The sequence below is a fragment of the Carassius auratus genome, chromosome 13 (assembly GCF_003368295.1).
Source record: "Carassius auratus strain Wakin chromosome 13, ASM336829v1, whole genome shotgun sequence".
NCBI lineage: Eukaryota > Metazoa > Chordata > Actinopteri > Cypriniformes > Cyprinidae > Carassius > Carassius auratus.
The window spans coordinates 13920183-13943909 of record NC_039255.1 but is presented as its reverse complement, the minus strand read 5'-3'; the positions used below and the strand labels follow the sequence as shown (position 1 = coordinate 13943909).

The 23727-nt window shown below is 36.8% G+C and overlaps 1 protein-coding gene across 34 annotated transcripts in view; it reads right to left on the bottom strand.

The window, feature by feature from the left end:
- Positions 1 to 23727, bottom strand: part of LOC113112733 (calcium/calmodulin-dependent protein kinase type II subunit gamma) — a 66871-nt gene that overhangs the window by 17919 nt on the left and 25225 nt on the right. For 22 of the 34 annotated variants that reach the window (XM_026278528.1, XM_026278525.1, XM_026278526.1 and 19 more), the window contains exons 3-14: positions 23486 to 23545; positions 20965 to 21019; positions 20359 to 20424; positions 18655 to 18727; positions 14409 to 14511; positions 13805 to 13888; positions 13509 to 13603; positions 3894 to 4016; positions 3538 to 3621; positions 3139 to 3181; positions 2806 to 2871; positions 8 to 48 (exon numbers count right to left, since the gene is read on the bottom strand). In XM_026278528.1, the coding sequence (XP_026134313.1) occupies positions 8 to 48; positions 2806 to 2871; positions 3139 to 3181; positions 3538 to 3621; positions 3894 to 4016; positions 13509 to 13603; positions 13805 to 13888; positions 14409 to 14511; positions 18655 to 18727; positions 20359 to 20424; positions 20965 to 21019; positions 23486 to 23545 (893 nt within the window). The remainder of the gene's footprint in view (positions 1 to 7; positions 49 to 2805; positions 2872 to 3138; positions 3182 to 3537; positions 3622 to 3893; positions 4017 to 13508; positions 13604 to 13804; positions 13889 to 14408; positions 14512 to 18654; positions 18728 to 20358; positions 20425 to 20964; positions 21020 to 23485; positions 23546 to 23727) is intronic. The other 12 variants (XM_026278535.1, XM_026278540.1, XM_026278530.1 and 9 more) reach the window with 1 other exon arrangement.

Genomic DNA, 23727 nt, shown 5'->3' with positions numbered 1-23727 from the left:
GGCTTACCTTCACACCATCAGACTTCTTGTTCAGTAAACTTTTACATGCTGAAAGATGAGAGGAGAGAAAACAGAAACAAAAAAACAAAAACAAAAAACATTAGAAATGCTCAAACATTTGATGAACTGAATAGTTACTGAAAAGGAATGTCGCTCATTTAGTGTAATGGTATTGCTAACTAAAAATATGTATAATTGTTTTAAATAGCTGAAATAAAATGAAATGTTTCCTAGGCATTAACTGAAATAAACTACATAAATTAAATTTCCATCTTCAATCTATCGATTTAAATTAAACAAAACTAAGAAAAAATGATGAAAACACAAAACGAAATTACTAAAACTTAAACGAAAAAATAATCCAAAATATGAATAAATACTATAATAGTATACAAATAATAGTAAAATAACACTGGTTGAAACGAGTCACAGGACCAGAATAACCATCCATAGGGCAGTGAAATGCAGCATAAGCAAAGGCCAGAGCACCATGACCTGACAAGAAGATTGTCTCCACAAAGAAATGTGAAAGATCAGACTGATATGAAACTTTCATTTTATGAACACATCTCATTCTGTGTTCTCATAAACAGAAACATGGTTTTTGAAAAACGAAGGTGATCTAATGAGACCCAATGCCAACACATATGCACAAACAAAAAAACATACAAGGACACAAGCAGACGTTTTAAGCATCATCCCTAAATTCTCTTACCTTTTAAAGTAGAGAGAGGTAGGAAAGAATGCAAAGGGAAAAAGTAAGATAAATCAATCAACAGATTATTAAAACAGATTAAAAGAAAAATAGCAGTGGCAAACAAAAGAATCAAGCGAATCAAAGTAAAACTAGAGGATTTTCTGTTCATGCTGGGTCCATGCTGTGCAGAGGCATCTCCTGTTTGGCCTGCTGTCATCACTGAAGGCATTTCTCCTGCATAAGACTCCATGCAGATCTGACAAACCAATGCCAATGTCTGTTTCAATTCACTCTAGCACATTAGAGCTGAACTGCTGATTCATTAGAGGACTGAGTGGGTGGACGATAAGTCCTTTTTTCTGACCTGTTTAACTGTTAATTAAACTGGTCTTGTAATTACAATTGTATAATGGGGTCAACTGAGTTTGTGTGCTGCACTTGTTGATAGCACGGAATGGATCAAAAACTACTTAGCATGAGTTAAAGAGATCAGTGGTGGACTGATAAGAGGTTTTTTTAGATAGTCAATGCAATTTCCAATAGAATGCTTGGTGGCTCATGGACAAAGTACTGTTCAAAAGTTTGTGGTAAGTAAGATTACTTTTTTTTTTTTTAGCAAGAGTGCATTGAATTGATCAAAAACGACAATAGATCCTTTTACACTGCTAAATACTTCTATTTCAAATAACAGTTGTTTCTCAGCATACTAGAATGATTTTGAAGCAATGACTGCTGAAAGTACAGCTTTGCCATTTCAGGAATAAATTACGTTTAAAAATTTTAACATAGAAAGTTAATGGTAAATGGTAATAATATTTAACTAAAATTTTGTTTAACTGTATTTTTGAACAAAGAAATGCAGTCTTGGTGAACACAAGAGACTTCTTAAAATCTTACGATGACATGACATTCACAAATTTGCTAAAATTAAAGGAACTCATAAGTGGTAATACTCTTTGGACGATGCTCTCAAAATAACCAGATAGCAGTTAATTTAAATGGCCTGGCTGATATTACAGTCTATCACATCGTCAACAACTGCCTCTGATTATTAAATCATATGTACTTCTGAGGCTTAAATAAACCGTTGCAACTATTAAGTATCAGTGTTGTAAAGCAACAGAAGCACTTGGCAGAGCATTCACAAGACGAATAAGATGCATGAGAAAAGAGGCAAAAAAACTAAGCAATAAACAAAGACAAAAGGACATGTGGTTTCTGTTTCTTCGGGGGCTCCATGCACAAAGACACCTGAACACATGCTGAAAGGTACTTCTGAGGGACGCCACAGCGATCCCCACTGTGAAGACTTCATTAGAGTGGTTCTTCTCAACAAGTCTTCCCTAAAGAGCATGCTAATACATACATGATGTAGATATTCATTCTTACAACAGGCAAATGCATGCCAGAATCCACCCACAAATTCAGTGCATCTGGTTGAACAAAAGCCGACCTGACTTTGGACTGAGGTATACAAGGAGAACGAGCCACCTTAAGAAACCATCAACATCAAACAAGGCAACTTTATCTGTTATGCAACTCTTAAGTATAACACCGTTCCTTAAGGTGACTCTGGCTGAAATACCTCCACCGGAGCATCCCTGGACCATCACCAAGAGCACAAACCCATAATGCATTATGTTTCCACCACTTGGAAGGCATAATACTCTTCTTACCATCCCAACCTGCTGACAATGACACAAAACATCTTCTGACAAGTTCACAGCATTTTCGTAAAGACATTCAGTGCAGGCTGAAGGCAAAGGTCGCCTTTGACAGGAAAGGGATCTTTCATCCTAGACTTTGGTCAAATGTCATGAAGCACAAAGGGATACACAAATGTGTCTCAGGGATGGGAGGGACTTTATTTCAATTTGAGCTTGTTTTATATTTGTCAATTCACTTAAATTTCACTCAAGACTTCCACTTGAGTTAAAAATATTCTAAATTCAGTCAACGAACCCAAACCCTGGAGTGTATGCTATGTATTTAGTAGCTTCTCAGAAGAGTTTCAGTGCCCGTGTGTTGGCAAGGGTATAGCAGGCTCCCCTTGGTCACATGCTGAGGCTGAAAGTGGGCAACGGCCCCCTAGCTCCCATCTCACATACCTTCCTGTGCCAGTGCAGCTGTGCTGGTGGTGGGGGCGGCGGGACTGGTGTGCTGCCGACCCATTACTGGACAAAAGAGCATGTCGTTTTGGAGAGGCTTACTCAAGGCAGAAGCACAGCCTTTCCGGTATCACAAGGACAACTTACCTAATTTGTATCCTAACAAAGCAACCTAAAGCAAAGCCCAGATGCGTCTATGCAGTCTGGAAAGTGGGGCCAGATTACAAAATCAAAAGTTTCAAAAGAACTACATAAACGTAACATACTGAACCCTCAAATTCATGAGCACAAGTCTCACTCATACGTACTCGTATAAGCTAATGAGACATTCACCTGAGAAGTTCCTGGACACCAGCATGGTGGTCAAAATGGCCCCCTGCAGGAAACACAAAAACTACGTTAGTATCTTATCTAGAATTGGAATCAAAATGAACATGGCTAAGGAAAAAGTTTTCAAACATTCATACATTTGGATGAAGTATTAATAATGGGTAATACTAAACAATTGGGTTGAGTTTGTTACTATTAGTTAATACATTTGGTGTCATTTTAAGCATTTATTAATTTAGGTTAAGGTTCATGTATGTATTTACCATTTTACTTTGTTTGCATTATACATTAATCTATATTAATAAATGCTGCAAAGTACTGTAATTTGTTTATTTATGCTAGCAAAAACAAACTAATGTTAAAATATTGAACCTTATTGTGCTGGAAATAAATGAATCAGACCTTTAGTTTTCTGCGGGCATTGAACTTGCGCAGACACTCAACGGTTTCTTGACGATGAATCATGGAGGCAACAGTGGAGCGTTGCTAAGTGGGAAAGAGACATCAATCCTTAGGACAGATCTTTATTTTCTATACTTCATGACAGATTGTTTATAACACAAATTGTATGTAAAGTCTCATTTGATGTTTTTCATCAACCAAACAGGCTAGCACATGTCTACTTCATTGCAGACTGGAGTCTAAGCTGTATGACATTATACCAGTGGTTGGATGTAACTGTGTAAAGCTTGGTAACAACAATATAAACCAGCCTTGCTCGATTCAACCAAAAGTGCTGGGGGTTTAAGTCCACTTACACAGACCCACGGATGTTTGAGTGCTTGGTCAGCCGTGATCCTCTTCGCTGGGTTGATGGTCAACATCTGGTTGATGAGGTTTTTGGCCTCTGCGGTAACAGTGTCCCACTCTGGAGAGGGAAACTAAGACATGAAAAGACAAGAGAAAGAGAAGATGACTGATTTTTCTTGATATACAGTGAGGTTTACAGTGAAACGCTGTGGTTTGTTTCATTTAAACCTGGAAGTTAAAAGAAAGATTTTGAAACAATTATAACAAAATTGTTATGATGAAAAATTACATTCGTGAACAAACTAAGGCACAATGACATTTTTTACATTTAAACAAATTTTCTGTATAGTTACTTTAAAAGGATATGTATTTTGAACAGCTTTACAGAAATAAATATGAGTTTAATACCGTATTTTCCGCACTATAAGTCACACTTTTTTCATAGTTTGGCTAGTCCTGCGTCTTATAGTCAGGTGCGACTTATCAAAATTAATTTGACATGGACCAAGAGAAATGAACCAAGATAAAACACTACCATCTACAGCCGTGAGAGGGCGCTCTATGCTGCTCAGTGCTCCTGTAGTCTACACTGAGAACATAGAGCGCCCTCCCGCGGCTGTAGACGGTAATGTTTTCTCCTGGTTCTTGGTTCTAAATAAATGCGACTTATAGTCCAGTGCGACTTAATGTTTTTTTCCTCATCATGACACATTTTTGGACTGATGCGACTTATACTTAGGTGCGACTTATAGTCCAAAAATACGGTAGTTCTAGGTCACTAATTATTGATGTGTACAAACAATGTTCTTCCAGTGAGGCTCAACATTGACATGATCATCAGGGTTTACACAAACTTGAGTTCATGAAGTTCCACTTGAAAACAAAAGGAGGACAAACCAGGTACTAAGATATTATGAATGTTACATCAACTTTATGCTGATGCTGATAATATAAACTAATGAAAATGTGTATTACATTAGGAAATTATGAAAAATAGAAACATTTTCACTAGTCTCAGACTTCTGTATGAAACAGAGGGCTTAAATGTACACAGAAATGGACAAACACACAAATCAATGGCTTCCATGGACTGTAATGGATTTTAATAAGATTAAAGCAGAGCAGCTAAAGCGATGGATGGAAAAGTGGTGTCTTCCACCTGAATGGCTGAAAATGCTGAAACCAAACCTGACCTTCGTAATCACATCTTTCCCACACCACAGCACTCCATCAAATGGACAACGGCACTATACAACAAACACTGCAATGCTACACACCAATGCACTTAGAGAGCTTTTGTGGACTAAAAGGGATGGTGAAAGCACAAATGAAATCAAATTAGGGTGAATCCATATACTTTGATCATGTTGGATTGTTTGCAAACTGCAGCTTTGAGCTACAGATGGTCACTGCGCTGACAGACAAAAATATGACACAATGCCATCTGTAAGATTGTTGTAATCTCATATAAGCTATATAGAATAGTGTTAATAGGAAATATCCCAATCTAAACTGTTTTCCTTCTGGGGTTTGGAGTGGTGATGATAATGATGAAGACTCCTGTGTGTTCCTGTGCTGAGCTCTAGAGGAGGGGGCTGCCATCATTTATTATTGAGTAACTCTGCTCTCTATCCCAACCAATTAAATATTTACAACGGCTTCAATCTGGGTTTGCCACTTTGGGTCGATGTTGTGGCACTAAAATCTCTGTATGGGGCCATGAGAGCATCTTTGTCAACATGTTGATGGGCAGTAAAAGACAGGTTTATTAAAAGGGCGCTCAATTTCTGTTCCTGGTTGAGATGAGCATAGCTTAAAGTGGGTTACAAGCAAATAACCCACTATAAACAGACCTTTTGTTCAACCGACCTGTTTGTAAGCACCTACTTTAATTACATCAGATATGTGAGCAGTGCAGGGCTGGAATTTCGGCTTGGGATTGCCCGTCTTGATGAGTATTCAGGTAAACGGTCAATTTATACTAAACATTATCGGTATATAGGCTATTAAAGGGATAATAAGTAACTTTTTAGGTATTTTATTATCTAAAATCAATATTTTTATTCATAAATATGCCCTCAATGGTGTACAAATACCTATGCCAATGTTTAAACTAATCCTCGTAAATGAAGAATTTATTATCTTTATATACATGGGACGGGTAGGTCGACGGAGGCTTCCATGTAGTTCCGCCATCTTGCAAAACTATAATAGCAGAGAGGGACAAAAAGTACTAAGCCAACGCGTTTCCACAACGCGTTTTCGGTCAGAGCCAGAAACGCAGGTGCAGAGCAGTGAGAGGCGCTTGAAACTGCACCGGCAAGTTTAAAAGTCTGGATTGCATTCTTATTATGGACCATACATATGCCGTGCCACAGGAGAAGAAAACATAGTCGCCAAAACAGTCAAAAATAGAATGTAAAAGGAAACGTGACCGTAGATTACAGAAAACAAGAGTTAATGCCGGGGAAGCTTTTTCTAGGTGGAAAGAGCTAATGCTTGATAAAGATTTCAAAAGAGACGCTGAAGTGGCCAGTTTTCTTCTCGACAGGTAAGTCAGTGTTACAATCTATATTACAATTTTTTTTTCATATCTAACAATGCACATTATTCAGAAAATATAATGTATAAAGAAGACATAACTACTAATTACAATATTTCATGTTTTCCACAGTCAGTAATTCATACTGTAACATTCGTTTGTTTGTTGTCATGTTGCAGTTTGTTTGAAATAACACACCTGTTCACCTGAAGGAAAACTCGACGAAGTGCTAATAGAAGACATCCCGTCAAAGCTTTTTGGTACATATCGCCTACCGTAGATGCAACGCGCATTTGAAAAAGCGAGGCGCTGGAGAGCAAAATTACTTTGAATGCAAAATACAATTTCACCACTAGATGGGAGTAATTCCTACTTACTGTCCCTTTAAGTGAATGTAAACAGTAGGGATGTGCAACAGTGATCGAGTACTCGACCGCGACAGCGATGATCGATCACGTAAACGATGATCGAAATTATTATTATTTTTTTTTTTATTGGTTACGGCGCCCTGATCTCTGATTGGTTAGCTTCCCACTTGATGCCTCAAAAGACGTAAGAAGACAGATAATCATGGCCTCAAAATCACGTAGTAATGGCTGGCTTAGATGAAAATACAGTTCAGAGTAGGCCTAAGCTTTGCAGCGCCAAGCTGTCACACAAATCTACAACAAATACAATGAGCTATCATCTAAAATGTGTACATAAAATATCTGGCGATAACAGAGCGGCAACTCAGAAGAGCACTGAAACACTTGCCGTAAGACCTAAATGCAACGGAGGCAGAAGTTACCGAGAAGACGACAAAGCTGTTCGCTGAAATGGTGGTGAAAGATTTGCTGCCCATTAGTTTCAGGGACAGAGAAGGTTTACTTGTCCAGTAACCTGGCTGTTCCTGCAAAATCTGTTCCAGCGGGGCGAATTTATTCCACTAAATGTGAACAGGCTGCGCACTCGGCTCTCATCTGAGCATGTAGACCGCCTTATGTTTTTGAATAGACATTTGAATGTTTCACCGGTCGTGGTAAACATAATATCCATTTTTTATATAATTATTATTTTAGTTTTGAGTTTTAACCATAGTTAAAATATCTAGGCTATTTGTTCTCCGTTTTAAACCTTATAGTTGTTTGGTTAAACTTGGTGAACTTTTTCTTTATCTTTTAAAAACTACGTTTCACCGCTGGATCAAAATATGCTGCTAAAGTTATACTGGAAGACAATGTTTTGTTAAAAAAAATTGCAGTTGAATAAAGTAGCAAAAAAAGAAAAGTATCTTTGTGTGTTAATTTTTAAATCACAGACAAATAATGAAATGGTCTTTTTTAAAAACGGACTGGATATATTTGTAGCCTAATTACATTAAACATATTCGTAGAGATGACGGAAATCTAAATTATTTGTTTGTCATAATTTTTATCTGAAATATATTTTAAATCTTATTCAATTATTTAGCAATACTTGGTGATTTCCATGCTGTTAAATAATATTTTGGTTGATCAGAAAGTGAAAATTGAATACAAAATATAAATTAAATATTATAATAGGCTACATAAAAAATAATGATAGTGACACTAATGTGAATTCACTGTACTTTCGTGTTTGTAAAGCGCAATCCGAGTTACACTTTCGGTCAAGTTCACATATGCATCGGCAAATTTTTTTCAGATAAAAGTTGCAAGAGCTAGTCTACGTCTGATTAATTAACATGAACAATCATTTTGAAATCGCTGCATACCAGCTATTCGTTTCATGCTCATATAAGCAATGCCCTATAATGAGATTGCTCTTAAATGTTTTATTTTTCTATTATTATTGTTATTATTTTATTATTGATGTTATAATAATGCAGCCAAGCTTTTTTTCCGTCATATTTGTGGGCATAATTCAATTCCTATGGCTTCGAAAACGCGCAGGTGGTTTATGAAAAAAAAAAAAAAAACTTAACTTAAAAATAAAACTTAATTACAACTATTACACTTAATAACGTAGATGAAAATATAACACAAATCTACATCTAATACATTTATAATGAGAACTTCTAAAATCTGTCCTTGCCCATCTTTCAGCGCGCTGTCATGAAAACGCATCAGATGGAGCTCGCGCGCTCGCTCTCTCTTTCTCTCTCTGTCTGATGCATAACTTAGCATTCTATTGTGCTGATACAAGTTGTAATGTTACGTCTGATATGGATCTCAGTTATCTGATTTATCATAGGATGTGTCAGACTTAGTGTGGCGAGTGGGGCGGGGCCGAGAGGCGTGGGAACGAGGAGTGAGGCCAGGTGTAGTGATTGGAGATGAGCTACACCTGCGCCCCACCGCCAGTATCGAGTCCCACGTAGGAGATGGAAGGATATAAAACTGGAGCGACTATAGTGAAGGACGAGAGAGGACCAGGCCTGGGACATTATTTTATGTTTTGGTTTTTATTTGTGCGCGTCAGTCGCCGTGAGGGGCTGACGCACCGTTTTGTATTTATTTTTGAATTATTAAATGTCTTTTGATTGTGCGCCGGTTCCCGCCTCCTTCTTCCCGATGAATAGGAAGTTTTTATTATTACACTTAGCTTCCGTTTATAGGTATATATATAGGTATACTCTTCACCTCAGACAGATATTTCTTGCTCCTTTATTAATAACAGCTTGATCATAATCATCTAACCTGTCCTAATCATGTTCATGTGTTCATGTTTTCATAGATTTTTATTTTTTTTATTTTCATAACAATCTTCAGATTTTTTTCATTTTATACATTATGCCCATCGAAACCTATCGATGATCGAAATGAGAAATTTCCCCAAATGCCCATCCCTAGTAAACAGCAGTGTTGGGGAAAGTTGCTTTTTAAAAGAAATGCATTAAAATAGTGTTACTCTCTAAAAAAAAAGTAATTAAGTTTCTTAGTTACTTTTTTATGTAATGTTAAACGTTACTTTTGCATTACTTTTTAAATTTGAGCAGGGCTTGATTTTTTTATATAAGAAGTTCTATATAAGAAGTTCTATTTATTGCCAATTTAAAAGCCCTTTCGCACCAAAAAGTGCAATGAATAAAGAAAAGGAAAAGTAAATTCATGTCTGTACAGAAGAACACAGGATAAGAAGGTTCAACACTCTTCAGCAATAAAAAAACTAAAAAAAAAGAAATCTATGAAGCACGATTGATAGTTTATCTAAAGTCAATTTTGCTTGTTAGTATGGTTGAACTGGATCAAAGGTCAGCAGCAAAGACATATGTTAATAAAATGGGAATAGATACATTTGTGTTTTCATATATCTAATCATTGCAGGTTAGCGTCATATTCACATTTTCATTCATTTTGATGAATACTTTTTTTTTTTTTTTTTTTTTTTTTATTGTCAGTTCAATGATCAGAAGTACACAGATACAGTGTCAGACATACAAAATAAGAACAAAGCAAAATACAATGGAAAGGAAGAAGAAAAAAAAAAAAAAAAAAAGGTCAAATGATAAAATACATTACAAGTACAGGGAATCACAAATTAGAGAGTCAAGGAAGGTTCTTTATATAATGCCAAAGAGGTGACCATATCCGCCAAAAGTCATCAGATTTTCGGTGCACGTCATATGTAAGTTTCTCAAGCGGGAGTAATATAGATATTTTAGACATCCACATTTTGAAAGAAGGAACCTGAGGAGATGACCATAATAGTAGTATGCATTTCTTTGCCAGATACACCAAAATTAAGAACATATGTTTCACATGAGAATCAAACACTGTCTCAACTCCAACAGATAGCATGTACAATTCCAAGGAGAAACAAAACTGTAACCCAAAGAGTTCTTGTAAAAAGTTATGTATTTTGTTCCAAAAAGGGATGATTCTGCTACAGTACCAAAAACAGTGAAGAAATGTTCCCTTATGTTTTTTGCAATTAAAACATAGGCCAGTCGAATTTCTATAGATTTTCTTTAAACGTAATGGTGTGAGATAAATTCTATTGATGAATTTGTAGTTAAGTTCGTGAACTCCCAATGAATTACATTTAAAGTATAAGTTGTTAATTAGGGCGATCCAATCATCATTGTCAATTTCATGACCTAAGTCCTTTTCCCAAACGTTCTTTAAACTATCTAATGAGGAAGTGCATGTATCAGAAAGGGCATCATATATCACTGAGATTATTCCCTTGGAAAAATTGTTTGTCACAATTTGTTCAATGGCAGTAAGTTTGAGTCTTAGTTTACAATTATCTGATAAAGGTTTTATAAAGTGACGCAACTGGAGATATTTGAAAAAGTTTGCTTGTGGTATATTATATTGACATGAAAGTTGTTGGAAAGATTTTAATGTATTCTCTAAAAAAAGGCAAGATATAGTTGAGATCCCTAATTTAGACCAGTCTGAAAGACCTATATTATGTAATGAAATAGGAAAATCTGGATTATAGGCAATAGGGGAAAGCAAAGAAAGGTTGGCTGGAATTTTAAGATATGTTCTGACATCTCTCCATACCAAAAGAGTGTTTAGAATAATAGGGTTTGTTGAAATGTTTTTTGATTTTTCTAAAATTTTTAATAAAAGGCAGAAATTTTATTGGAAGGGGGGCACAAACCGTTGCTTCTATATTAACCCACATGGAGTCAGTCCGTTCATTATACCAACTGACCATATGTTTCACTTGTGCTGACCAATAATAAAATTGTAAATTTGGTAAAGCGATGCCTCCCTTCTCTTTTGGTTTTGTCAACTTATTAAAATTAATACGGGGCATTTTATTGTTCCAAATGAATTTAGATAAGTGTTTGTTAATGTCTTTGAAAAAAGGATTAGCTAAGTAACAGGGGAGGGACTGAAATAAATATAAAAACTTTGGAAGAATATTCATTCTAATTACATTTATTCTGCCTAAGAAGGATATAGGGAGAGAATGCCAAGTAATAAGATCTTTTTTAATTCTGCCAACAAGAGGCGTATAGTTTATATTAAATAATTCATCCAATTTTGGTGAAATGAAAATACCTAGGTATTTAAAACCAGATGTTGTTATTTTGAAAGGTGAAAGAGGCAAAAGGTCAGAGATATTAGAAATATTAATAGGGAGCGCCACGGATTTGGTAAGATTAATCTTGTATCCAGATAACATGCTGTAATCTGAAATACATTTTAATAATGCAGGGATTGATTTTTTCAGGTTCTGAAGAATACAGCAATACATCGTCTGCATACAGGGATATGCGATGTTCATCATTTCCCACTTTTATTCCAAAAAAGTTTTGGCACTGTCTAACAGATTCAGCAAGAGGTTCAATTATGAGGGCAAAGAGCAGGGGTGAAAGGGGACAACCCTGCCTCGTACCTCTTTGAATATCAAAAGGTTTTGAAATCAAACCATTTGTAGTCACTGTAGCTTGGGGATTAGAGTAAAGTAATTTTATTAATTTGATCAATTTTGAGCCCAAATTGAATTTCTTAAGGGTGGCAAATAGAAATTTCCATTCCACCCTGTCAAACGCTTTTTTCTGCGTCCAGGGAAATAATAAGGGCGGGGAGTTTATGTTCTTGAGTTACATTTATCAAATTTAGGAGCCGACGTATGTTATCTGTACCAAAGCGTGCTTTTATGAATCCCGTCTGGTCTGGTTTAATAATATGTGGTAAAACAGTTTCAAGTCTACGAGCAAGAATTTTAGCAAGAATTTTGTAATCTGTATTCAGAAGACTTATTGGCCGATAGGAAGCACACTCCTGGGGATCTTTGTCTTTTTTGGGTATTAAACAAATTGATGCTGTTCTCCATGATTCAGGGGCTACTCCATTATCTAATAAATTTTGAAGGGCAGGCATTAGAATATGAGAAATTTCTGGCCAAAATGACTTATAAAACTCGCAGGGAAAACCGTCCGGACCTGGAGATTTGTTAGAAGGCATGGATTGAATAGCATTAAAGACTTCTTCTGGTGACAAAGGCGAATCTAAAAATATCTTGTCTTCTTCAGAGATGGCTGTAAGTGGAAGTTTATCTAAAAATTCAATGATATCCGATTGTTCAGCAGTGATTTGAGATTTCATTTTGATGAATACTAAATCTGTTTTGTTTTTTGTTTTTTGCGAGTGGGATGAATTAATGCACATTCATATTTAGTCTAGAACTTCATGTTCACAAAGCGCACACAATGCCTCTGCACTTCCGATTTCTCTTATTATGGGGACAGGAGACTTGTCAGTTAATAAATGGGAAAACAGAGTTTCTGGCGTTACTTTTTTGAAAAAGTATCTCAGATATTCTCTTGTAAATTAAAAAGTAATGCGTTACTTTACTAGTTACTTGAAAAAGTAATCTGATTACATAACTCACGTTACTTGTAATGCATTACCCCCAACATTGGTAAACAGTTGAGAAACAGAACTTATGTGTAACAGTTAGATCAATGCATGGGGTCTTAAAGAGACAGCAAACTAACTAAACCTATTGCTGTCTGTCATTAATATTTAGTTATACATTGAAGACTACACAGTGTTATTATAAAGTTAAATCGAATGATTAGTTTCTGTGGTATTTCTGTACCTGAATATTACTTTATACCTACCTAAAAAAAAACACCAGTTCATTTTAGTCTTGTTATTGTACTTTGTATTTTACTTTAGTTTGTGCCATTGCTTGTCGTTTATTTATTTTTATTTTATAACTGACCGTTCACTTGTCTTTTATAGTTATATATAAATTCAAGTCAGAGTTTTAAATCATTTATTTTTGAGTATATAGCTCACAATATAAATATGAATCAACAACATTATAAATTGTGCAACACAAATACACTGGGTGACGAAACATTTAGGTTTGATGAATATAGTTTTTTGGATTTTAAAAAGACATGTGATGTGTTCCCTTCACACATGTACACTACCAATCAAATGTGTTAGATGAGTGGGATCTTTTTTAAAGATATTAATACTTTTATCATTATTATTATAACAAAAGATTTCGAAACAACAACTCCAAACTTTTAAATAGTAATGTGGATATGAACAAATATTCAGGTCTGATTAGATCTAAAAGATACATGAGACTATAAAGCAGTAAGAGCTCATTAAGGCAAACAGTGAGTGTGATTACTCACGTCATAGGCTCCAGCCTTGATCTGTTGATACAGTTTGTGCTGATCCTCGTCCCAGAAGGGAGGGTAACCCACCAGCAGGATATACAAGATCACACCTGCCCAAGACACATAAATTGGTAACTTCATACCAGCACTAGTCTACTGTTCTTCCAAAATAATGAGAATGAATTACATATTTTTTACACAGACTATTCACAAAATTGGACAAATACTCAACAATACAAGACATTGGAACAAAGAAAGTCTTGGAATAATTTTAATGTGAACACTCTAAATAAAACTTGTGAAAGTCTTACCACAAGCCCAGATATCCACTGGTTTGCCATAGGGATCCTTTCTTAGGACTTCAGGGGAGAGGTATCCAGGGGTGCCTGCAAAACCTGTAAATGAACAGATTTCAAATCAAAAGATTTTCAACAACAACATTTTACTTAGCATAAAATGAACATAAAATATAAACGTAACTTTCTTATAAGGCTGTGAAATGTGAAAAGCATGTAAAAAAATCCCTATGATGTTGGTAATTTGACTCAAAAAGGACAGTAAACATTGAGAAAACTACTCCATATTTTCCAAAAGAGCACAGAGTAAAAACACAAGCTGGCTACTCTCCAGAGCTCTCTAGTCCTAACAAGAGTCACAGATGTCATTGAGAGCAAACAGAGCATTAGGAAAAATCATTGCTAGTTGGAAGTCAGCTTTCAGAATTACGAGTACCAGCGGCATTTAGGAGTGGATAAATTTTCATGGCTGTGAATATGTTTGAGAAACCAGAGAAATTAATTTGGTCTGTTGAATTTAATTCGGTCTTGCAACAGGATGATCTAGAATGGCTTCAAGTCAAATTCCTTTAAGACATGGGGCTACCAATGAGTTGAAGGAAAAGCAAAGGAGTCTTACCGAACCAGGCTTGCTGATCTCCCTGCACCTCGATGGCAAGGCCAAAATCAGCCAACTTCACTGCTGCCCCCTTCATCTTACTGGCTAACAGCAGGTTCTCTGGCTACAGGAGTACGCACGACAGAGAAAAGGGCAGGAGAGAATAAAGTAGGAATAGTGAGAAATAAAGTGAGGGAGGAGACAAGAACAAAAAAGGGCACATCAGAATTGAAATCTCCAATACTGTGATTTTAACATTAAAACAAAGCTGCAGTGTGCCATTTCTGTCTGTTGTGAGTGTTTGTAGAGTGCAAAATAGGTCCACTGACTATTGTCAGTAATGTGGTGATCTACACCTCATACAGTCAATTTAATACAGTCAAGCAGCTTTCTTTTGCGAAATCTATTTGGAGGAATTTTTCACACTCAAAAAAAAATCAAGATTTTACTATAAATGTGACCAAACCTTTGTTATTTTATACCATTTCATCTAAATCAAATAAAAATAACACTAAAAACCTAACATAAATTGTTCTGAATGCTTCAAGTATATTTAGAAATCACTAAATTATAGTGTACAGTATGAAAATATAGTGATGGCATTGTTCAAATAATACTTAATTGACCGTCATCAATCCGTAGCAGTGAATGAAGAGGTATCATATTGTTTACAAGTGCAGTATGGAATACCACAAGGCTCAGTACTAGGACCGTTTCTTTTATCATTTTACATGCTACACTTGGGAGATATCATCAGGAAAAATGCTGTTAGCTTTCACTGGTATGCTAATGATACTCTAAATTCTAGAAACTTAGAATTTTTACATTTAGAAACAACTAAATTCTGAAAAAGCAGAGTTGTTAACTATTGAATCCTCTTCATGTAATAAACACTGTCTAACACTTGATGACTGTGCTGTCAAATCTTCGCCATCAGATAGGAACCTAGGTGAAATTTGATTGCAACCTGTCCTTTTAAAGTTATGTTTCTAGCATTTTTAAAACTGCATTTTTCATCTTAAAAATACATCTGAATTACGCACAATGCTCTCAATGTCAAATGTAGAAATGTTAATTCATGAGTTCATGACCTCAAGGTCAGATTGTTGTAATGCTTTATTGGGTGGTTGCTCTACATGCTTAATAAACTCCACCTGGTCCAAAATGCAGCAGCTTGAGTTCTTACTAAAAACAGGAAGTATGATCATATTAGCTTGATTCTGTCAACACTGCACTGGCTCCCTATTAAACATTATACACATTTTAATATCTTGCTCATTACTTATAAAGCCCTGACAGGTTTAGCTCTTCAGTACATGAGCAAGCTCTTATCGCTTTATAGTCCTTCACGTCTACTTCAATCTCAAAACTCTGGCCATTTGATAGACCTAGAATATCAAAATCAACTGCTGGCGGCAGATCCTTTTCCTATTTAGTGCCTAAAAACTGGAACAATCTACCTAGCATTGTTCAGGACTCAGGAGGGAAACACACTTTATCAGTTTAATTCTAGATTAAAGACCCATCTCTTTAACCTGGCATACACATTACACACAATCACTTTTCTAAATTCAAATCTGTTAAAGGATTGTTTGGCTGCACTAAATAGGTCAACTGGAACCGGGAACACTTCCCATAACACCCAATGTACTTGATTACATCATAAGAAGAATGGAATTTACGCTAATATTCGTCTGTTTTATTCTTATTCTGAGGTCACCGTAGCCACCAAGATCCAGTCCATATCCAGATCAGATGGTCACTGCAGTCACCTGGATCTAGTCTGTATCCAGTCCAGATGGAGAGACCTAGAGATGACCTCTACAGCCATGAATGTAAGTGGAGACCATGTCAAATTAGATGAACCCTAGAGACTAATCCCCCTGTAAAGACCTCGTCGGCCATACTCTGCTGTCTGATGTGCGTTTCAGCCTAGAATTAAACCACACCATGCTGGTTTCGTCTGGCCAGAGGAGAACTGAGCTGGATGATGACATCACTGAATCAACAATGAACTGACTTTAATTGATAAACTGAATGTTTATGATTGTCCTCTGTCATTATCTGCACAGTTTCCCTGTTTAACACTGTAAAGCTGCTTTGACACAATCTGTATTGCATAAAGTGTTATTTAAATAAAGGTGACTGGACATTGATATTAATTTAGACATTTGCATTTACAGTTCCATTAAATTAAGTGTTTTTAAAATTAGATGACAAAAAAGGTAATACACATAAAAATAGGGAAAATAAAATATCCAGCAGCAAGAGCCAAAGGAATTATGAAGTGCAATTCATGGGCATTCACTCCCATATGGCTGCTCATTCATTCTGTGCATGATTATGCTAAAGGTGATTATCAAGCCTACCTACGCTGAATTTAATCAGCTGTGATCTGCATGAAAGGACGTAAATGTATCCAGCATGTTTTATGAGGAGAGTCTTTCATAATCACATCGTGGGAATACTGAGATCCAGACTTGACCTACAATGTGCATCAAGTGAGAGAGACAGAAATGGTGCACATGCTTGTACGTGTGTGAGAAGAGAGAGATTGCATGTGGTGTCTATATCTCACTGGTGTGTGTGTGTAAAGCGGATGGATAGCTGTGACAGCACGCCCATTGCTCTAAGCTGCATAATTCATGAAGAGACAGAGAGGAGGGCTTGTTATCTCATGCTACGAGAGCAGGGGTGAGCTGCTCTCCCGCCCTGCTGTCCTGCACACCTCGCTGCCTCTGAATGCTGCAGACACAGCCCTGACCTGGACACTGCACCGTCATCCTGCAACAACTGCGCTAACACGTTTATAGTAGGATGATACAACAGACTTTCTGTGATGTCACTCCATGACTTATTTTAATTAATATTAATCAGGGGATGATGACATAACCAGATTACCTTTCTGGATTGGCAAATGACGTAAACTAATAAATATTCAGAAGACAAGCCAAAACAGGACTGGTTAACTCATGCAGCAGATGTATCTAATTGGGATTCTCTAAAATGTTTCAAATTCTATCAAACTGCCTTTAATGGTTTCGAACGTATTATGTTGAGAAAAAAAATGCTAAGAATTAAAAATCAATTTCACATTTATTGGCTTATTCTCTATGACTGTTTTTTCCCACTTAATTTAAGGGAATAAATAAGTGAGTGCTGTTTTAGTATTACTTGTATACTATTAAAGTATTTAGTAATTATTATTTCTATTTATTTTTATATTTTCATTTTTTCATATTAGTTTATAATTTTATATACTTTCGGCATTTGTGTTTTTGTTTTTTAGGTTTCTATTACGTAAGCTTTAATTTAGATTTGTTGCAGTTTTAGTTTTAATAATTTTAATTCTTCATATTTATATCGGTTAGTAGCCAAGGCAGCATTTCTAGTTTTTCATGTAATATTTCAATTTTACTTCAAGTTTATTTTAATTACTGAAAATTATTCATTTTAATTTTAGTTAACAATAATAACATTGTGAAATATTTCATCTGTGAACTTCATCCTTACACCTTCAATAGAAATCAACGAATGCCCCTGTCCTGCAACTCTAGGGATTTCGTTCCTCCTAAACCATCTTTCTCTGTCTAGTTTTTCTTTTCCTCCTTGTCTGTCTTGACTCTGCAGCCACCATGACATCACACAGGTTTCCATAGCAACCGGCCTGCCTCCAGTACTCCTCCTTTACTTCTGAAGAGGTGAATTAATACAGAAATTAATGGTTCAGTGTGTTTTTGTTTGTTTGTTTTTTTAGGGGTGGGGCTAGACATTTTTGTCCACCATGTGCCTCTGATCTATTATGTGTTTCATCAGTTATTATTGTAAGAATCCTAAACAGACTCTACTACATCTACTCCTAAAGAGATGTGGAGACACATAGGGAAATTATCGTAAACTCTGACAAGCAACAAGGAAACACTTTCAATTTCTACCCAATGTGAGGTTCAGATTGAATGATGGCATTTAAAGAACAAATCTCTCCATCATCCTTTAAATGTTCCTTCGTTTGCTTTCTGCACTGTACTTATCAAATGACCCCTCAAGCTTAGCCAACCGTATAAGCCTTGACGTCAAGAGAATGAAATAACATATTCAAACGACATACATGTTCTCCGGTGTCAGGTTCGTGTCTACACCGCATTTAATGTTGCAAGCACACATCTGGAGTGTGTGCAAACGACGTCACAGTGATGTCAAGAGGAGGAGGGTTTGGATGACGCAAGCTCCCGTACTGGCATGTTGCCACAGTGACGGCATGACTCACCTTGAGGTCCCTGTGCACAATGTCATGCTGGTGGATGTGGCTGACGCTTTCCAGGATCTGATTGATGCAATGACTGGGAAATAGAAAGCAGAGGGGAGGAAAAGGGGGATGGATTAGTGAGAGAAACCCAGGCATTAGTACAAGGATCTAACTCCAAATAAAAGACTGGGCACGAGAAATCCAGCTGCAGAATCTGGCCAGTGCAGATAAACTGAGTTTTGCATGAACAGATAAATAATCTGGTTTGTTTTGTGGTTCTCAAAGCAGCCAGAGAAGCTTTCTAGGCTGGAAATTAAAATACATTTGCCATGTCATCCAAATGGCAAAACAAATTTCCTGAAGCTAAATGTGTGCATGTATGTACAGGTATCTGAGTGTACGTATCTTACCAACCCTAAACTTCTGAACAATAGCTTGTGTGTGTATATATATATATATATATATATATATATATATATATATATATATATATATATATATATATATATATATATATATATATATATATATATATATATATATATATATATATCAGTAATACTACACAGACATGCATGTGTTGGTCTGACAGATTTGCACCGCAGAAGTCTTTCCATAGACCGTGAGAGGACAGAAATATCAAGCACGGCTGAAGCTGGAATGCTTATAAATGCAGCGAGTGAGCAGCTCATTACAGAGCTCTGAAACCTGTTCAAAAGGTCGTGGCCCGAGGACAGAGGGCGAGTTGGGTGGGGATGACATCTCTCCCGGAGAGATTTTTGTTTGTTTGGAAGCATACTTGAAAAATAAAATGTTTCTGAATTCTTCGGTTTATATAATGAGAGAGCAAAAGAGAGAGAGCCTGCAGAAAGAAAAGCAACGGCAGTCAAGTAAAGAAAGAGCCCCATTAGATATTCCCTAAATCTCTCTTGAGGAAGGATGGCGAGGAAGGCATTTCTTGTGTCCAAATTTGGCAAAATCTGTGGACTGCATTCCATTCCATCCCATTACTGAGGCACTTTCCAGTGAAAACGCTCTCTGTTCTCTCTTGATGCAAACTCTCAGAAGCAGCCTTCATGCCTCAAGTCTGGAGAGTGGCTTCCAAAAGTAACTGGAAAGTGACACTAATTTTGTTGTTCCAGCTTAGTGCTGAATATGAAGTAGAAATGGACTGAAGTGTAGACAGTCAGCTTTAATTTAAGGGGATGCCTATCCAGGCAGCAGGTTTAAAATAACGCCACATTTCAGGCCAGCTACCATGCCTGTTAAAGCACTGAGAGTATTTACATAGTGTGATATTATGTGAAATAAAAATACCACGTATAATAATTAGCTGCATAACCCTGGCATTTAATGATTGTCTTACTGTCTGGGACCACAGGGCAGTTTTAGAGACGGGATATTTTCATCAAGGCCTGTGGTAGTACCATGGTACAGTGGTGGCAACAGAAAGTATTACAATGGGACTTAGAGTAAAGAACTAAATAAAAGACTATGAGATTGATGTACCATAGTTTTTACATAAAAAATATTCTCTGAAAAGAACATTTCAAGTATTTCAAGCGCAAGGTTGGGGGTTCGATTCCCCCGGGAACACATAATAGGTAAAAATTGATAGCCTGAATGCACTGTAAGTCGCTTTGGATAAAAGCGTCTGCTAAATGCATTAATTTAATTTAATTTAACTAAATGCTGATATGATTTGAGGTGAATTCTTAAACTTACCTTGCATCTGCTTCGCTGTAAAATTCTCTTGCGACAATGTCTTCAAACAGTTCTCCACCAGTCACACTACAAGAAGAAATACAGGCTTTATCAACTCAAGTACGGAGAACCCACAGCGGTTCAATTCAGCTATAAACTATAAAGAGCACGAGGCCTATAGAGGAGTACGTGGCTAATGGAGAGTTTTATCACCACGGGGCAGCACCTGAGTGTTCGGGTGAGCGCTATCAGCGTCCTAATGAAACAAGAGCCCTGAGAGAGGGCCATACAGTCACAATCTACACACACTTACACTTACACGCATGTCTTGCTCTCACACACACTACAGTTAGTGTGTGTAGGAGTCTACATCTCAACAACACTTCAGAATCTGATAATTGTTTAACATGATGTCAGCATGACTTATGCAAAGGAATTTCTGAAATATATGATACAGAGAAATGGGCCTACTGGCTAGAGAAAGAAAAAAGTTTAATTGTCTTCAATTACATTTTCCTGTAATTAACAAAGCTAATTACTGCCAAACAAGGCTGAAAGGAAGTGGAAAGTGTGAGTATACAGGCCTCATCTCAACAGATGATCACACTCTCTGACTCAGATACTTACAGGTCAAAGACCAGGTAATGAAAGCCTTCTTCTGAGATACTGTCATGGAGACGCACTGTTGAGGGAAAACAGAAAGCGAGAATGAGGTAAGACAGAGAAACAACATCAGCAGGATGAACAGAAGCAGCTTTTATCCTTTTCTTAACCTGCCCATGAAGTCATCCTCATTACAAATCCCAACCTTGCTGCATAATGCCTTTTAAGGCAGCATCCTAGCTGAAATGAACCCCATAACTGACCCATTTGAAACATTCATAAAGAGCAACTCCAAATACCTAACAAATAAAACTCAGCATAGGACATCATTCGTCTCAGAGAAGGAATTCTGGTCTTTGCATTACAGAGGGAGCGGTGGCACTGCAAGTATAGCAGGGAACATTTGTTATCCTGATTGAAGGAAATGAATTTGTCATCGGTAGTTACAGATTTGAAACCAGATCTCTCTCATGCAGCCATTAAGAAACCCCCAGCTTGCTCTCATTGTGTGTGGGTCTGTGTTTATGACTGTGTATATTAATCTCTGCCATGTGAGGGAGGTGCCTGTGCCAAAGGAGGACAGAGAGGGCATTTTAACACTATGAACCGTGTTTGAATGGAGAGCCAATGTGCATTGAACTCTGATGAAGATGACACTCTCTGAACAAATTGCCCTAATGTTTTTGACTTGAACTTGAAAATTGGAAAAAAGTAATAATACTAGCCGTGTCGCATGCATGTGTGTGTTTTGCAGTAACGCAGCTGTAAATGTGTATCCACCTTATTTTACCCATAAGAGTAGGATCATTTGTACAATTTATGGGACTGACTTCCGGTTCGTTTTGCTGCTTGATATTGCAAACTGGTGTCTTACCAATTATTTTAATGTACTATATGAACACACATGCTTGTAGTGCAAACAGTTATACCGTTTACTGCATTTTGTTATTCTTCTCATTATTTCCCCACTGAGGCTATTGAACCAAAAGTCTCACACATTCACAGAAAATGTCCTCCGTGTTTTTTTTTTTTTTTTTACATTTCTGAACATTTACTTCAATTTTACACTTCTTTTACAGATCTGAAAACCGAGTTAATTTTGCATCGTTATCACAGCCCTACACAGAACTAACCATAAGGAAAGACTCTGCCTGACCAATAAAAAGTCTGTGTTTATTAGTATGATTTCATGTTCCCTGGATACCAGTGATATCAAACAGCGAAACATATTTTTAAAAGCAAGTACCGGACACATAAATCAAAATCTTGCATTCATATCTGCTGGTTTTTGGAAGAGGGTTTGTTGACAACAAACATGTACACTGGCTGAGAGTTACCCTGCATGTGTTGTGTATGTTCAAGACAAAAGGAGAGAAAAATACAAAGTGTGTATTAGCTTGAGTCTTTACTGCCATAGGTGATTTAAGAATGCTCTCTCTCTCCTACACACACTTATTTGCTCTTTTAGTTTGAAGCTTATTGGCAGTCCATGCAGAAAACATGACAACCTGAGAGAGAAAAAGAAGAAGAAAGGGCCGTTCAAGATGGCTAGACAGTAAAAGGTAGTAAAGACGCATTTAGGCCACTGGGAATGGAAGGGAGGGGATACATGAGCAAGAAAAAAGTGAGGGAGGAGAGACAAAAGAGTATGAGGGTGGGAAAGGACAAACGCTTCCTAGAAAGAAGAAAACCAAGGCTACAAAAAAGGAAATGTCAAGCAGAATGTCTGAGCTTCTGTTTGCATTATAAAAAACATGAGGTTTACACTGCCAAGGACAGAAAAAGAACAAATAACTCTATTTGACTTAAACACAACGGATGATTGTGTGTCAAATCAATAACTCTGGCTACTAGGGAGTGATTAACAATAACTTGCATTTTAGATTTCTTTACATAAAGCTATAGTATGAAGACTTGAAATAGCCAAAGTCATATTTTTTATGGTGTATCTCTGCCTTTTTTGGAGCCTGTCTGTTTAAATCACTTCTGGGTGAATTATCCCTGTTTAACAGTCTGGTGGTGTGTAAGCATAGTTAAAGGAGATTTGTTTTAATCCCATTGTTTTCCTTCAAGTCTTCAAAATCCTTAATAATGTTTACTTCACAAATACTTACTTTTTTTTTTGGACCTGGTGATTATCTAGCTACCCTCAGTGCCCATTGTCACCATCCTGAAACATTTTAGCCACTCACATTTTACTGTCTTCCACAGCACCGTGCTGTTCTCACACACTGAATGGAGCCTGAGGGGATGATGCCTGTGCTATTTCCATGATTTTGCATGAGGTGGAGATTTTGTCTGTGTGATCTGTTTTGTCAGTCACATCCTTTCTCATGCCATGCAAATAATCTTGTGTTGACTGTGACTAGCATGTTTGTACAGTATGTCTCACTGTGTACAGACACACGCGTGTACGCGCACACACACACACACATTTGTTTTTAATTACTCAAGGGAGCACGAATTCAAGACATGTTACATGTGGGACTTGAATCTGCACTCCCTGAGTGAGTATACTGACCACGCGCACATTGTTGAGACTCACCTATGTTGGGATGTTTGAGCAGACGGCAGATGCGGGCCTCTCTTTCTAGCTTCTGATGATCTGAGGATCAAACACAGAAAAAACAGCTCAGCACATTTAATGCATGCATCTCCACAGGTTTCAAAACACAAACATTATGGGTGAAGAACCACGTACATTATCTCTCTAAGATATTTTTGCTATTGGAAAAAGTTTGGTATAAAACACAGAGTAATAATGTGAAATACTATTATAATTTAAAA